At 39.9% G+C, this 18,196-nt stretch overlaps 1 protein-coding gene across 3 annotated transcripts in view; it reads left to right on the forward strand.

Moving 5' to 3' along the window:
• The window catches only part of LOC100651791 (NAD(+) hydrolase sarm1), a 139,365-nt gene that overhangs the window by 61,007 nt on the left and 60,162 nt on the right, over positions 1 to 18,196 (forward strand). The window contains exon 1 of one of the 3 annotated variants that reach the window (XM_012320598.3): positions 7,248 to 7,833. The exons of the other annotated variants lie outside the window; for them this stretch is intronic. Within the exon in view, the coding sequence (XP_012175988.2) occupies positions 7,753 to 7,833 (81 nt within the window). The 5' untranslated portion in view covers positions 7,248 to 7,752. Of the gene's footprint in view, positions 1 to 7,247; positions 7,834 to 18,196 lie in introns of those variants that run through there. 3 annotated transcript variants of the gene reach the window in all.

An 18,196-nucleotide genomic window follows, 5' to 3' on the forward strand; every position in this document is an offset into this window, starting at 1 on the left:
TTGCGCGTTTTGGCAGAGCCGGATCATACTTGAATATTCGCTGTCGTTGGCAACGCGTTTGCGTAACTTTGGCAGCATTCCAACCGACACCGCGGGCTCTAGAGGTTATATTACGCACCTGTCTCGCTGCCAATTTTTTAATCGTGATTCGCCAACGGGAAACGTTCGCCAAACGACCGTCAAAACAAGGTATTCCCTTCGAATGTGTTACACCGTTGCACACAATCTTTAATCCTCGTTTATACGTTAAATATATCGTTCGTTATGTTCGCCCAATTTTTCCTCCAACTACTGGAACCGGTTACTAGGCAAATTAGTAGGCGTCGTTAGTCAATCTTTATGTTTAAACGTGGGTTATTATGATTTACAGAAAGATTTAATTTGCTTTTGGCATTTTGATAGGCAGATGGTGGCTGTTTGTTATTTTTATCGAGTTGTTTTTTGTCAGACTGTTGGGATATTTAATCGAAAAAGAAAAAAACCAGGTTACCGTAGGTATATTTATCGCGGATGATGTTTTCGCCTAAAAAGTATCTTCTGTAATTGATTTGACAAAAGATAAAAAATTAGCGAATTATTTATCACGGTCCGCTCGTACGGTTAATCCTGCTGCATTCTTTCCTGTCGTTCTCGAACTGTTGATATATCGCGGTATGTTGATAAAAATACACCTTGTGCAGAAGGTATGAAAAATCATGAAAATATTATTTCCACGTGGTAGATCACAGTGTACACCGTAACAAATGATTGGAGTGACGTCTACGAAATGGCGCGAGATTAGCGGAAAATCAGCCGCGATCAGAGTGAATAAATTGAATCGCGCTGATCGAATTAACGAGGCAATTTGTCACGCGACCGATGCGAGAAATTCACGCGCGAATGGCACGCGAGCTCTCCAGTCCCTTTCGCGTGTATCCTCGCTAAATTTCGCCAAGCGAACCGAACAATTGAACCATTAACCGAGAAGACGTTAGTCACTCCGGCTACTCAATCTTCCAGCTAAATCGGCCATTTTCACCCGTATTTTTGGCGCGACACTTTCGACGCCGTACAGCCTCGCAAACTTAAAAAGAACACGAGGATTTTACATGTCATTTAAATCTTGGAAAGTAGCAACTTCTTCTGGATTTCTATTTTCTTTCTTTCTTTCTTTTCAGAAAAAGGATACTATATTTCTTTTCGGTTCTTCTACGTAGTTGTTTTTTCTGGATTTATCGAAGAACATTGATGAAAATTGTAAAGAAGGAAAGATACCGATTACGGAAGATTAAAATAATTTCTTACGATAATTTTAATAATCGCTGACAATTCTCATAGTAATTTTGCAAAATTGTTTAACGGCCGTTGTTTAAAATTAAACAAATAGATATAGTGTTTATAGATAGTCTTAAAATTTGTTAGAACATCAGACAAGTCTTTTGACACCCCCCAAAATCCTCAAGGTTTTTAGAAACTTGTTAAATTTAAAAGAAGGAAAGAAAAATGAAAAATTGCAGTTAATTTCCGATACGAAACGTAATCTCCTATCTCCGATAACCTGCGAATAATTTCCATACGGAGAATAATCGCGTCTCCATCGATTTACGATTCAAGAAAAATCGATATTCAATTTTCCGTGACAGAGCGATACGATCAAATTGCCTGGCTGGTCGTGTCAATTTTTATCAATCATCGACCAAGTTAACGAGATTACCGAACGTTTATCAAAACTTCGCGTTTATCTCGGAGGATCGATAGAAGCGGCTGGCGAACGTTTTCTTTTTTCATTTTCATGGTGTGATACGCACGGTAGCGCCGGAGGCGGTCAATTGCTCAAACATCGGTAATTATTGCACAAGCATTGCGCAACTAAACAGCCGGATCCATGGCGAGGGACGTCGCAGGGGGAGAGTAGGAGCGAAAAAAAGGCGCAAATGACAGTTACGCCGGATAATTCGCGTCCATAGCGCGCATTACGTGTCATTAACGATCGTTTCGTCTTCTTTCCTCTTTGTTCCTCTCCATTTCCGTCGGCACGCCGATCAAGATCGTTTTTCTCAAACGCGTGAAAACGTCTACGTGCCACAAACAGCAGGATAATCGTCGTGGTTGATCGATCGCTTCGAGCGTGCATGTACACCGTACACATTGTACCGATTGCTACCATGTACTTGCCTAGTGCGGCGGGAATCCCCACTGGAATTCTTTGATAAAATAATCAAAAGGGACATTTGTGGTCACGATGAGGATTTTGCAATTTTAATTGGAATGCCGCGAAACGATGCCAAAGGCTGTTATTGCGCTCTTAATTGGAGCTAGTCTCGTACTGTACCGTTTCTAACGATCACGTCGCCGACAATCGTGATATTTTTTTCCGATATGAGATGACACGTTTCGATACTAAATTACTTAGTGTATCTTCAATGACGATAACGTTACGACAACCGATACAGGTTTTCTATTTTAAGAGATATTTCTACGAAAATATCAGAATTTTAGGAAACGTATGGAAATATTTGTACGTGGAAAAGTCCAAGTATGAAAATTTATTATCCGCTCACAACAAACGGAGATCACCGCGGAATCAAATTCAACGATTTTATTGAACGTTCAGCATAAAATCTCTAAAGTGTCTTTGCTTTACATAATCGGCACGCTAAATCGTAAATCTCTGATCGATTCAATTTTAGAGGAATTCCAGAGATACGAGCGTGTGATTATGTAATATGTATAATATTGTAATATCGTGGACAAAAGGCCTAAGAGATACCTGCCGAACCATAAACCATATCGTCGGTCCTTCGATCGAATAGTTAGGTGGAAGAGGCCTGCGTGACCCTGGCCACGAGCGGTTGCGCAACACGTGCGTGGTGGAGCTAAGAGAAAAGGCAAAGTGATGCTAAGGGAGGAAGACGAATTAACAGTCAGTATCAGTTGAGAAGTCGGAGAGTTTTAGTTGAGAAATCAGAGAGCGCGAATTGCGTTTTCGAGGGAGTGTGGTCCACGTGAGAGAGAGCGTTGGAATCGTGATGACGAGAATTGCAAATTAACTATTTAGTTGTCTCAATTATAATACGTTATTGTATTTAGTTCACGTTAGACAACCATCGTTTCCTGTTTAACCGACACCTGTTTAATCCATTTTAAATAAACTACTTGTAGTAAGATCCTACAATATATAATTGTGTAGATCATTCGTCGGAAAATGTTCGAAGTATGCTGTTTGGATAAAATTTTGATGAAGGGTGTAACCATGGCCAACGAACTCGGTAAAGTTGTTGGAGCTCGTGAAAGGTCGAGAATCGACAGAAAGTTCGGCGTACGAAGAAAGGCTCGCGTACAACTCGCTTGAAGATAAATTTACACGCGACTCCTTGACGCCGATGCCTGTTCACGTACCCTCGTTTCTTTTCCCTTCTGCGATCCCTCTGAAGCGTTCAGGTCGTTTTCTTTTCGCGTGGTCACAAATAGGAACCCCCAGGCTCCATCATCGTGCTCCGAGCGAAATTAATGGCGTCGGGACGCGGGCGAGCACGATTCACCGACGCCTGCTCCTGATTTACCGTGTCAAAGTTCACGGCGAACCGATGAAACAGCGCCCCCGAGGGAATCGCTCTGTCGAAATAGTTGTCGTCGAATAATTTCGACCGATAATTCACCAGTATTCTCAGTTTTTGACGAATTTCTTTTAACGTTAGGATCAACAAATTTATCAAATTGTCAAATTTATTAAAATTAGTGAAACTAGTAAATTTATCAGGAGCGGACAATAGAATTTTTGCTCTTACGATTATTGAAAATTTGCAGACTTTCTCGTGGAATTAATATTAATTTTTATCGCCATAGGAAATAAGAACATCGTACTATTTTAATTAGAAATGTTATAGCGATTATTGAGATATATATTTAGATGTACGTAACTTTAGTGTTGGAAATTTTATATAAAATATGTATAAAAGTTATTAATAACGACAACAGAAATTATGAAATTTGTTTGACTTAAAATTTGAAAATGCTTTTGTGTATTTTATTAAGACGATAGTATCTAATAATTCGTATATTCCTGCGAAGCTCCGAGTTTCTTCTACAGATCGTCCTCAAAATAGAAAAGTCATTATCTCCACAGTTTCAAGGTTTCCTCTTTTTCAAAGAAGCGAAAGATCTGCCGAATGCCCGGATTCTGGAATAAAAACCAGGCTCCGAACGACTTTGATTCAAGGAAACGAGTTAAATTCGTACGCGGTTCTCAGCATTTCCGTTTAATGGACCGATCGTTCGCTTCCGGTTTGTATGACCCACTGATCGTGAGTCAACTTATACGATACTATGAAAAGAAACACTAAGGCGACGTGTTCCTCGACCACGTTCCCCAGAAACAAACAGCTTCGATACTCGTTCTTCCAGTTTATTATTAAACATTCCGCTAAATGTTTATCGTCTGCTTTACTCGCTAACTTGAAACATTAAATACATATTTTACATATTTCTTAGAAATGGTGATACATTTTCGATAACGTCGCGATCACGATAAAACGACACGTTTGATAATCGCATAAAAGTAAAAAATGAAATTCAACACATTCTTTTACTTCTTGTGTAATTTAAAAATGTGACAAATTTCTTCAAAAATGGTAAGAAATGCTTGATACTATCGCAAATGGCGATTAAATTACGCGTTTGTCTACGTTATCGCCACGATACCGCATAATCTAAATTTAAGATTTCGATTCACGTTTCTACAGAATCCTAGTTGCTCCGTTTTCCATATTTTTCCTGGTTTATTTCTTTCCGGATTTTTACCAAGAAAGTGACAATCGTGGTTTTCGTCATCGTCGGTTCTTGACCCCTTTAAGCATTCCCACTTCACAGCTACACCGGGGCAGCTGTTCCGCGCCAATGTCAGAAGTCGAGATTTTTCCGACCTGATGGCGCCCTTTTCGCGAAGGATTCGTCGAACCTTTGCCAACGAGCAACTTTTTCTTCCAAACGTTTGATTTTCCGGTTCTTCCAGATATTTGAAACTTTCGTATCTTTGCTATAAATTTCATACTTCGATCATCGATAATTACAGTATTGTGTCATTCTTAGACTTTTCTGCGTCGAAAGTCGTTTGCAATCTTTGATACTGAACATTGTAACCGAGTGTATCGAGCATTCATAGTTGCAAATAGAAAACGTTGCAGGGCTTGGAGAGATGCGAAGATTCTCGAGTTCCCAGGCGGTGGCATTCGTTTGCATACCGCGTGCACAAGTTGCCACAGAAAATTACAGACCTGGTACCCGGTGGAAGTCGCGGCTAATCATCGAGGAGAATCAACAGCCAGAATCGCTGTTGGCAAGGTGACGGTTCTACTTCGCGGCCTGTGACGCACGGCTATCAATTACGTGATCCGTAACGAGATGGAAGTATTCATGGGCGAAGTGTATTTTTTCCGCTCTATTCGTCGTCGACCTGGTAGTTTCCATGTAAATTTTTAGAGTTAGAAATCGTAACTTTCGAACGACGAACCTGTCCTTCTCCTAGTCATCGAGGCTTCCGGCTTTTGAACATTTCCGTGTACAAACACATTATTCTGTCATTAGCTTGATGCAACGAGAACTAGGCGTACTTTGTGATTTATCTTCAATTTTAATGGAATGTCGAGAGGATAGAATTATCCGTCTGAGAATTTTTATAGGATCGAAGTTGAATATTTCGTTTTATCGATGTTCGCATATTTATTAATAATTTGTAATAATTATTGATAGAAGGAAGCGAATTAATCTAAAGCATCCTATGAAAATGTGTTAACAACTTTGTGTCAGTTTTAAAGTGATGTAACGCGACGAAATAATGACACGCTTTTAAATAAAATATAGCAGAAACGTTGGAGTCGAAACGTGCAGCGTATTTATTACCCTGTGTGCGGTAATACAGCCGAATTTATGCATCCGCCACGAAGGATTCGCGAGATGTGCCAAAACCCACGCTGACGTAGAAACCGGCCCGCGAGCCACTCAAAATCAAATATTGAAACTGTTTAAGATACTCGTTTTATTTGAATTCGCACAAAGAACAAGGACTGAATCTTGGTTCTAAAGGAATTAGCACGTTCCGTGCTTTAAAAAAGAAAGAAAAATTTGAATAAGAAAAACTTGCCCGAAAACTTGATTCGAAACGCACGCTTCAATTATACAATATCGCGTTCAAATGCAAAGTACATGAACGAATCGTTTAATTAACATTTCCTTCTTGTAAAAAAACTTTCGGTTAATAAAAAATCTTTTTGATGATATTAGCGAATTCTGACGATACTTTGATCATCGTATTATATGAGCAATGAAATTAAAAGAAAGAAACGATTGGCGTATTAAAAGATTGCCACAGGTGAAAAACACGATAAGTCACATTTCCTGACTTTTGCGTAGAAACAAATTTAAAATTCGATATATTGTTAAGCAATTCCACGTTGAAGCTGTCTGTCCATTTGATTTTTAGATTGGATATGTGTTTTTCCTACTTTTTTGAACAGTTGGAAAATGTTAGTGGCATTAGTTATCCACGCTAATATTAATCACGTTAAATTGGCGTAACGACGTTAATAATCATGCCCTTGGCCTCTGTAAAACATTGTCAACTTATCTTCAGCTATTTTTAAAAGACATTCTTCCAACCTATCAGATTATTTTCATTTTCAATCACGGCATATTAAGATTACAAATTTTGTTTCATCTTAGAATGACATTATTATCACAAGATCAATAAACGTACATTTATCGCGCTTTTATCGTAATCTTCGTACACGATATCGCGTGCGAACGCGAAATGAATCGAAATATTATTCGATCGACGCGAGACCTTTTTTCATAGCGACATCAACAAAATTTCAATGATTCTTCTACCACTGTGCCAACTTAGATATGGTCGACACCCCTAAAAAAATAGCTTTTAATCCAAAATCTGCGACACGCAGGGATCCATGGAAACAGTCACTGGTCGTTCGAACTTGTAGTTCGAGTATATTCCAGCCTTCTTGCCCTACCACTACTCTTCTCATATCGTTTCCATCCAACAGCCTCCAATGATCGGCACTCTATCCCTTCTCATGGCTGTTTTGCATCGCGCTAGACACAGCCCTCCAAGTTCGAAGGTCACGGCGAGACTGCCGCACATCCAGATACGCCACCACTATTCGTATCTACCCGCCGAGTTGGCGCGCGCCCGGACCGCATTCCGATTGGTCGCGCGACCGAGTGGTGGGGAGACTATATACCGCGCTGCGCCGCGCGCCGCCGTCAGTACCGCGCGAACTTCATCTCGGTTGTGTTCTCACTTTGGGTTTTTGCTTCTCTACGATATTTCGTGTCTCTTACATTGCGCTGTTCTCAAAGTAGTTCATGTTTTGAATCGTATTCCCGTGTATCCAGTGGCAGAAAAGTATTTAATTCTTATGAAAGATAGGGTACTTGTTGGATACGGGCTTACGTTCTCTCTATATAAAAGTGAATTTTATTTGGATATTTCAGTTAAGAATAATGGAAAGATGAGAGAGAGAAGCACGTTGGATAAAACGCGTTTTTAGAGCTCGTTTATGTTATTCGATTATGTGAGAGAAAGAAGATAGTGATTATTCGGGGTTGTTGGTTGGTACATATGGACACACACAGACGCGTGGACTGTTCGAATGAGTGAGAGACCATCGACGCTGGCACGGAACGAGGAGTTGCGTGCCAATTGAAAGCCGAGATAACGAAAGAAATCGATCGAACGAAGGAACACGCTTTCGTGCTGCCATGACAATGGTCGTCAACAAGATCAACATGTCGTCGTACTCCGCGCCGCGACGCACTTTCTTCTCGGGCCTGCATACCAAGGTAATACGAAATTTTGTCTTCTTCGGATTTGTACATGTTCGCTGTCCTCGGTATTCCAATTTACGTCGCAGAATTTTTGCAACGGAGACAGCAGATGTTAGTACGTTAAGATCAAACTATAGACAATTGCAATAAAATTCGAATATCGCACCAATTTCTCTGTGGCAATACTTCACGATACAATCTTTATGCTTTTGAAGTTCCACTACTATACGACAACGATAAAGTTCGGTTCGCGTAAATTACATTTATGTCAACTCCAAACATTTTACTCAAATTTTCTATATTCTCTGACTAAGATCCACTGTATCGTCTATCACAGAAATTCACCGTATTCCATCGTCAAAATTCGTTCACAAAAATATTTTGTCACTGACTACCACCGAAAATTGATCGTACATATTCTGTTATTATAATAATCACCAATCACGCATGCTTTTATTAATCGCTAAAGTAGAAGATCAGACACCAGTCGTTTTCGATGGTTTCGCATTTGCAGCGTCAAAGTACAGTAGAATTTTATTTACTCGAAACAAATTGTAATATTAACGCTAATCCACCGATCTAAACGTAATTACTTGAATGAAAAATCGTGAATCACCCATCTCCGGTTACACACACTGTTTGTCGAGAGATTCGCGTAAATCGAACTCTACTGTGTAGTAAACACATAAGATGAATAGTCGTTTAACCAACCCTGTACCCTAATCGCGGATTCTTGGAGAACGGTGTTCGAGCGTAGTCGGCCGTTTCTACGGTATTTCCTCGATTTAGCGATAAACGCGGTGTCCCTGATCCTCGCGATCAGTTGGTTGGCCTGCTCATTGGATTAACGGTTTTACCGGTTGGGTTGTTCGCTGGAGAAACGCCTGCCGACTTATGGTCGCGTTAAAATTGTTTTTCGTTAATACTCATTTACCTTTCGATAACAGGATCATATACGTAATATCGTCACGTGAAATTCTGACATAGCGTACGAAACTTTTATATAGCGTACAACGATTCGGCATTCACAGTATACCATTCTCTCATTTATCGAGTCTGACGTGAATCTCGTTGAAAATTAATAAGAGAAAAATTCCTACGAATTTGTAGGCGAAAGCAATAAGCTTCCCAAAAATAGGCTACAGGCTATGTTTCGTATTTCGATACAACGACAATTTTGTCCACGACAAGAAACTTCAATTAGGAGAACTTATTCGAATTGGAAAAAGAAATTGAGTTTGTATAGAAGATGGTTTGGTCCGGCCGGACGTGGTCGTACGTCAGAAGCTTTCTACGGCTGGCTAGTGAAAATAGTATCGACAGCGGTATGTCGGAGGTTTGCTAGGCTTGGTTCGTGAAAACGTGTGCCGCTACGTCATAGCTTCTCTATGTTAGCGCTACGTCAAAGGTTTCTCGGAATACGATTATGGAAACGCGCAGTAGGTTAAGATCCTTTCAGGTTCAATGTACGTAAACACGTAATAATAGGATTCTTCAGACTGTTTAGAATTCGACTTTACCAACTTCCTTTGGGATCTTTTATAGTGGAACTCCTTATGCGAGTTGGTGTTCCGATTAATTAACGATAGAACCACCAAGCTAACATTCCAACGTGATCGTCTTTATATTCACGCGAATATATAGATACTTACAATTAGCATGACGTGAGAATTTCGCAAATGAAATTCCAGTCGTGTCGTATCATATCAGAGTACCTCAGATATTCGGTAACGAAGAATATCCTCCTTCACCCGACAAAATTTACGCTTTTATTAAAAATACAAATTTCGAGAAGAGAAAAAGGAGAAAGGATACTTATCGATATCTCTGCGATCTTGTACGTACTCGTTCCTTACGTCGAATATTTCTAACGTTATTTGATACAAAGAAAAATTCGCAGAGAAGAGTCTCAAGGCTAAAACGCTTGCACCCCCGACTGACCCAGTTTCTTTACAGGAAGCTTGCTATTTTATTACTTTGCTGAACTAACTTTAACATCGTTCTAAACAACGCAACGATTTGTATTTTTTCCTATGTTATACCGGTCAGGGGAATCAAACGTTAGGAGATTCACGACTGTCTCGTAGAAATTTATGAATCCCGACGTATTCATTGGGCACGCACGACCGTGAACGTGACCGTGTTTCGTCGCGAGGTAACGTCGCGCCGTCGAAACGTGCAAACGGACACGCGCACAACAATCGTCGAGCCGATATTTTTTTCGCTGGCCGATCGCCAAAGTTATTTCAACCGACTACGTCTGGTAATCTTTTCCGGCGATTCGCGGATCCCTGATGGCTTACGTAACTTGAAACCAGACCGAGTTTGTTAAACCCAGAGCCGCTCGATCCGTTTACCCAAAAAAAGGTTCCTCTGCGTGATCTAGCTCTGGTCTAGTATCATCGGTAGCTGTCATTTTCCCAGTCTGACTATTTTCCCAGTCAGACTCATTTTTTACAACGGTTCGATAACCTAACAACTTCGTACATACGCAACGAGGTATTTTTATTGTACGCAGTGGCTCGCGAAAGTATTCCAACGATCGCCAGCTAGATACGTTTAAAGCGTCTGAACATGTGCATAATGTTTCTAAGATATTAATTATTATTATTAAGCATACGTTTCGCAAAGATCATCAGAGTGTTTGAATAGTCATTCGCTGTATTAACAAGCAACGATATGTTAAATCATCTTCACAGCTAATTGCATGCTTAAGATCAGTATTCATACTGTACGCTAATTTTTCGTTAAAAGTGTATGTTTGTGATACAGAGGAAGAGCTTAAAGATCGGAACTCGACGTATCAGCGAACAAGGCCAATTTATGTTGTACCTGTAGGTTCGCTAATTTAGTAGTTTTAGATTCGCTAAATTAGGATCACCTGAGAAAACAGTCGTTAAACTCGTCACTTTTTCGAATAGAATACATTAGATAATTGCTGTTCGAGATTTGGAGTGGCTGACCGCTTATGACTCGCACAGCACTATCTTTCTTGGGAAACTTCGAATTTTCTATTTCCTAAGTTATAAATCTTACGATACGGAGCTCATTAAGAGGCTAATAAACACCCTAAGTACCCGATAGGTCAGGTGTAAAGCCCGCAAGCCACTGAAATCCTGTGGATGGAAAATTATTATATAAGAACCAGACGAAGCTTCTTGAAACAGCAGTAACAGAATCTTACAACAGTCTTCATCAGAGCGTCAGACTCTTCGTGTTATACTACACCATCTTCTGTATCTTAACTTGCAAATACACAACCTAAACACACTACTACTCGACAGCTTTAATTTACCTCCACCTTGAGCGTTAATCTTGTTCAAGGTTGGCTATATCGAACGATCAGTTGCAACCTGACAGATCGCTACTTAGTTGAGAATTCGCAACAATTGTTACGAAATACGATCGTCCACGGTCTACGTATTTAGTTAGAATTTTTCTGAATAGAAGCAATGCGCGAAATGAGATATTTCTATAGCGAAAAGAAAGGTTGGAAACCGTGTTTGGTAGGACGCATTTGTAAGTTTAAAGGTAGGGAAGTTATGAAGAGATCAAAATGGCCTCGCGAAACACGTGTCCTGACAGCGTCCAATTTTTCTGACGTCGACAAGAAGCTGGCCGTTGCATTCGACGTTGTCTCGTTTTAAACACGTTGAATTTAGGTCCCGTTTAAATTTAGCAACGTTTCCCGCGTGGCAGGAAAACATTCGTACGAAATATTCTTCTCTTGCTGCTCGTTAGTCTCCCTCGTTCGCGATTCGCTTTTATTGGGAGTGTCGGATGGCTCGTTCGTGGTTTTCGCACGTGGTAATTTGTCTTTGGCGCGAGCAATCTCGCGTTAATGGGAGAAGGCTCGTTTTAAAAACGTTCCGTGAAAAATATGCGATCCCTTGCGAAAAGATTTTGGAAAAATGGTAGCGTGCGATAGTTGATAGTTTGTTAATCTCAGAAGCGCGATGGCAAAATAATTCTTATATTTATCTCGCGATTTTCGACAGCATCGTTCGTGTCTTTCCAATTACGATATCCTGTCAAGTTGAATACGATCGTAGATGAAAAATATAAAGAAAAACGAAGAAATGAAAACGGAAGATGTAGTCGGCAAATGGTCGTTTGACACGGGCATAATTTTGTTATACGCAACACGAAACGTTGCTTGTGAGTGGCGGGATCGAAAGCCGACGGTGCCGTATTAAATTGAATAACAGGGTGGCTCGTGGCACGCGACGATCGCGTTCATTAAACGGATGCTACGTGATCGTTAAAGCGGTATTAATATCAATGTCCTCCTCCCAGAGGAGGATGCCTTTGCCTTTCACATTTTCCTTTCGTCCCAAAAATTATACGAACGTAGGATAAATCAAACTACAAACCAAATTACTAATAACCAACATTCTTTTCCTTAAATAACAATTTAATCCTCGCAAAATACTGTATCGTATTTGCGTTAGCTTTTTCTGAAAATTGTTTTAAAATTATCTTAGTTCGTGAAATTCATCCTATGTGATATTAGTCGTCCCAAAATAATTTGGGAAGATTTTTAAACGCGTCTCACCGATGACCACCGCCACGATCAACGTGTCGATGAATATCTTTTCTAATTGTCGTAGGAGGAAATTATTACAAAGAGAAACACGCCGTGGCTCTTACGTTAGATACGGAATGTCTTCGGTGAAAATACAGATTTTATGCACTCTGGCGCGAAAGCAACGAGCTGAACGGGTCAATCGTTTACCGTGCGGTCCAGTCGCGAAACGAAACCGTAAGAGAGAGAGCGGCTCGTTCTCGAGGACGCGTCGTAAAGGCGCGCACGCGCGCGAGGGCATAAAAGATTCATTTTGTCGGAGAGGTGACCCTGTCGACCCAGCATCCGCTGTCTGTGGGCGGCTCGCTCTCTCTTTCTTCCTCTCTCGTCCTTCCCTCTTCTCTTTCTCTTCCTCGTTCTCCACGAGGATCCTCTCGCTCGCTTGTACCATCGGCCGGTTTTCTTTTTCCGTTCCAACGACCGTTTCTTCGTCTGCTTCTTTCGAGGTGAACACGGAAAAAGGGTGGAGGAGCCGCCTCGTTGAGACAATCAAGCAACAGGCGTTGCTCGTTAAGTGTAACTGCTACTAAATTGCCGAGAGTTAGGAGAGCAGGGATGCTCCTGAACCGTAAACCATAGCTCCCTTCGTATGAGAAACTCTCGAGCATTAGCAACTTTTGAAACTTCTTTCATCGCCGATTCTAGGTTTAGTAATACCGGTATATTATTTGTTTCATGGTGATTCGGGCATACAGCAAAGATCAAGGCTAAAATTTGCAGACAATGGTAATCTATAGTTTTGGTAATTACCCTGAGAAAAAGTTTATTAATAACAACTTCCCGTGGATCAAGGTTTCCTTGAGGAAGTTTCGAGACATTGTGAAATCTGAGGTTGCAAAGAGATATCTTGAATAAGCTATCCCAAGAAGAAATTTGATATCAGATTTTATGAAATTCCCGACTGCTTGATGAGAGGCTATACGCGATACGTTACAAATATTCCAACACTTTCGTAAGCTATCGTATACTGTTCAAACTAAACCTGAAAAACTCCGATCTATTCCCTACACCTTCGTTAATATACCATTGTAGCGGCACGGTCAATGCACAGTCTTTAGCGAATCAGTTAGTACCGAGGGTCTTAGCGAACTTTCTCTGTATTTATCAATTATTTAAAAATGTATTCTGCGCTTTCAACATCGAGTTATCTCGTCATTTAAACCACACGACCAACAATCCTCCACATCATACACTTGAACGCCGTACATATAAACCTCACAGGCCAGAGCTATGAATGAAATTCCGAAGGAAACGAACACACGAAAGAGTCGCCACAACGACTTACGCTTCCCGTTTCCGTAATGAAGTATAGTCCGCGTAACAAGAAGCGCCAGAGGAACACGGTTGTCGGGCGCAGTTACTTCCGGTTTGGCGTTCAACGCCCGGAAGAGCACCGCCTTGCGCGTACATATAATATTCCGGCGAAGCTAACAGCAATTCGTGGAACGTCGTGTATAGTATACGTACGCGTCTCGACGCTTTCACAAAAGCGGCATGCGCGTGAAACGATGAACCGGATGCGTTTAATCTGGCCACCGAGAGACACTCTCGAGTGAGACAGAAAGAGAAAGAAACGTGGCGTAGCGGTAATTACGAGCAAACGGACGAGAGAAAGAAGCGACCGGCTCGTAGATGAATGAATCGGCAGGAATGAAAGAATTATTTACACGGCTGGTGATCCCATTAATCCACTTTGCAGCGTCTCGAAGTCTCGTGTGGAATCGTCAAACCGAGTCGTTTATCCGTGATCTAAGAATATATTGAAAACCACGTGCGATCCTTGTCGGCTATGTATATCACCAGATTGCCAACTTTTATGCATTTTTATGTATTTATGAGCGTAACTAAGTAAATGGAATTTATAGAGAACTTTGTTTCGTTTGCCAGACATTGTAACAAGCGTACTGTCTAGAATATCTTAAATATCGTTGCACGTTATACGTACCGTGTGCGCATGAGAAATTTCGAACATCTTCGCGATCGTTTGGTTCTTTTAAATCGGCGATTAATTTTATATCGATCGGTTATATCGCACGCATAACACTGCGTCTCGATTTATTCTCGTCTCTGACGTTGGGCGAGTGATTATGTAAATTTGAAAATATATAGCTTCAACTATGACACTATTGTCTAAAAATAAAGGAAAAATAAAAGAGCATTTGTGGATATTTGAGAGGATGAAGAGGAATCGGAGATACGAATTGTTGCGGGCTTATTTGTCAGCTTATTGGTTGGTATAATCCTTCGCAGTGAGCTTCGTTCAAAGTGTAGGATATTTGAGATGGGATTATGCAATTGCGAGTGATGTTACGTGATTGGGAATGGATAAATGTAATATTTGGATAACGCGATTCTTTTTAAATTATACTTTTTCTTCGATAAAACGATCGTTCGTCGACTTTGAACTTCTCAGATAAATATTTCTATGGAATGGAAGTTTAAAAAGAAAGTAAAGCTTAAGAAAATGTCTTATCGTTCGTTGACTTTCAGCTGATGGATTTAAACGATGATCCCGCAGTCAGAATTATTTTTAAAAATTGCAAATGACGATGCAAACGATGTATTAAAGCGAATGCGTTGCTTTCCGAAAGCAAGTTATTCGTTCTAGAGAAACTTGATTAATCTGAAATGAAAATTTCATGTTCGATTTTTTAGATCAACGTGAATTTCACTCTTGTTCCCATCGAGGCCAAAGCGTGTGCAAATATGTTTTCACATATGTATACGCCACAAAGCGCTACCTACGTGCTTAGACGGTTAAAAATAACGTAGTAGGTGCTACGTTTTCATTATTATCTTGCAACTCAAAACACTGCACTTTCTTTGGTTTCTGAATTGACGTCTCACAACACGTGCACCTTCTTCCCTTTCAAAGCCACGCACAGCTTACTAAACAAGTCGGTGCAAGAGCAAGCAAAAAAGATACGACCACTTTACGTCGTACATAAATACGTCCCTAAGTTCCCATAAATTTTCGCCAATTTACTTCAACTTCACTTTTTCTTCCATAGCGTAACGATCGCCTCTCTGATTTCGTCTTCTCATCAAAAAATTTATACGATCCAGATTCCATAAAAATGTCTACAAATGAAAATAAAAGCTTCTGTCCCTCGAATTCTCGCAAATTTCGCCTCTTCGAAAACGTAACGACTGCATCTCCCATGTTGCATTCTGTTATCAAACAATTTTTATTATCCCAATTCTCTGAAAATTCTATAACTTAAAAATAAGAAGGAAGCCATCTGTGTGTGTGTTTCTGCTGCTCTCTTTTTTTTCGAAACTTCAGAGTATCTCCGCCAGCTGATCCGAGTTGCATTTGTCGCGGCGAACGTGGCGGCGACAAAGGCAGCAAAATTCTCGCACGACTCTGTCCCCCCGTGGAGAGAATCGTATTTCTGTTGTCGCAGAAATGTCATGCAGACTGCAAGCAGAAGCGAAAATGCCACGATGTTGACACATCGTCCGCCGCTAATTGTAAGATTGCACGTCTGCGAGACAATGGCGAATCACGCGTCTGAGATTACGGTGTCGGAGGGTGCACGTGTGTCGGCCAATGCCTTCGCAAGTAACGAGACGATGCATTTGATAGATGAAAGTGCAGATTACGTTCTCTTTAAGTAAAAGGTAGCGAATATTTTATTCTTTCTTTACGATGCACCGTAATTGGAAATAGAGAAGATAATTGGGGATGAAAGATGGACGAAATGAATGCAATCTTGCGTGTGATTTGATACTTTGTGGAAATTCCAGGAATAATTTTAGCAGTAACCGAAGTCAGCAACGAGTGGTATAGGCATATTTTTGCCTACAGGAAACTTCGGCTTATTCGAGTTTGTTGATGCGAATCTAAACAACGAGTGGTAGAAGTACAACTTCAGTGTAATTTAGTTAGGATATTGCTGCTGATAAGAGTAATAACGAGTATACATCGACATTCTTTTCCTTATAGCGTCTATTAAAGTAATGTTAGGGATAGTGTTGAGGGGAAAATAGACCTGAATGAATATCATAACATGAGCGTACTTTATTCTACGGGATGTTCAGTGTTCAGCTATAAAATCAAAAAACTACTCGATACTAGAATTTTATTTTATCGGAAAGTTACTTACGGCCGTGGAATTGCTATGAATATTTATTATACGACCCTTTTAAATTCTAATTCTAAAATTCTGTATAATTCAGCTGTATAAAAATTTTCGACACCTCGAACCGAAAAGAAAAAAAAAACACTCGAGTTCCAAAACTAAGTATTATCGAGAACTTCGCTCGATCTACCCCCAATTAAGTATCATTTCCTTTGAAAAATACGCAATTAACCGGGGGGGATTAAAATTTCTAAACAGTTTTTTATCAGATGTTATTAGTTGCTCGATGCGACTCGGTAGATAACGTGGTTTTTCCACGTTCGAGAGGGGATCGTTCCGCAAAATTGTCCTACTTAGAGGCAATTAATACGGGAAGGCAATTAACGTCGGTTTCCTTGGCAAATGGAAGATTCGTTTATCACGACGTTTGCATCTTACTTTGTAACAACTAGGAACGGTCTCGTATCCGCTCGTTAATCGGTTTATTAGCATCTCACTAAACTCAGACGCCTAATTATCCGTTTTTTTTTCTTCTGACTGTCGACATCGTTGAACGTATATCTATTAACCTCGACCTTTACACGATTATTACCTTTATGTTCCTTTATGTTACTACTTTTTCGATTATCTCATCAATCTTCTGTTTATACAGAGATTTGAATAACGTCGGCTGGAGTTATTATTATTGAACGATTTTTTATGTAATATTCCTGTTTTGCTTTGTTTTATCACTTTGGATGCTCGTAGAGTTGATTTCGATTAGCTTTTTGTTAGAATTTTTCGAATAATAAATTTACAGATAACTAAATGACATTAACGCTTTTGAATAACTGTTGATATTTAGATTTTTACGACTTTACGTTGGTTGAATACAAACGTTTGGTATTTTGCGCAAAGTTTTCGTACGATTCTCGTCCTGTTTCCTTCGTTCTATCAATGTGAATATTTGTAAAATCATCGAAGTAGACTTCTCGTTAGAATTCTTTTTAATAACCCGATATCTTCGAGGTCAGATGTCCGTGTCTTTTCTGTGATCTTTTTTTAGAATACTCTCGACTTGGCGAACCATTGCAAATTTATAGATTGTAGTATATGGTTTTGCGGTAAAGCAGAAGGTAATTAAGAGCGTCGTAGCGTTACTAACATTCCTTGATTCTGTAACGCATTCGCGGCATAACTCGCATAATTGCAGAGCCTAGATACGAGCTGTTCGATGATGTAAGTGAATGAAAATCCAATGAAAATGTATTCTATTCGAAAAATGCAATTACAAAATATTCGAACATCCTTTAAAATGTACATCAAGCCCAGAAAGCTGGATCGAAATATTCGCAATGAAGTCAATTAAAATATTCGAGAATGTTTTAAAGAGTAGACGAGCTTCAAAAAGCTGACACGAAATATTCGTAATTAAAATAATTCAAATATCCGAAAAGTGTTTTTAAAATACATCCACAAATTCATAATGAAACTGTATGGAAATACTCTAAAAAAAAAAAGAAAAAAAAAATAGACAAACTTTGAAAACCTGATTTCAATAAATTTCACAACGTAAGAGTATACCAAGTCAAAATTCTAATTGCTTCGCTCACTCTTACTAATCCAAATTCGTAATTGGATCGTTCTCCAGTAAGGCGGTATAAAACTTAAATTCGGCCTTTTAATTCCTCGTCCCGTGCACTAATTTGGGTATGTAGCGCAATTTAGG

The sequence above is a fragment of the Bombus terrestris genome, chromosome 3 (assembly GCF_910591885.1).
Source record: "Bombus terrestris chromosome 3, iyBomTerr1.2, whole genome shotgun sequence".
NCBI lineage: Eukaryota > Metazoa > Arthropoda > Insecta > Hymenoptera > Apidae > Bombus > Bombus terrestris.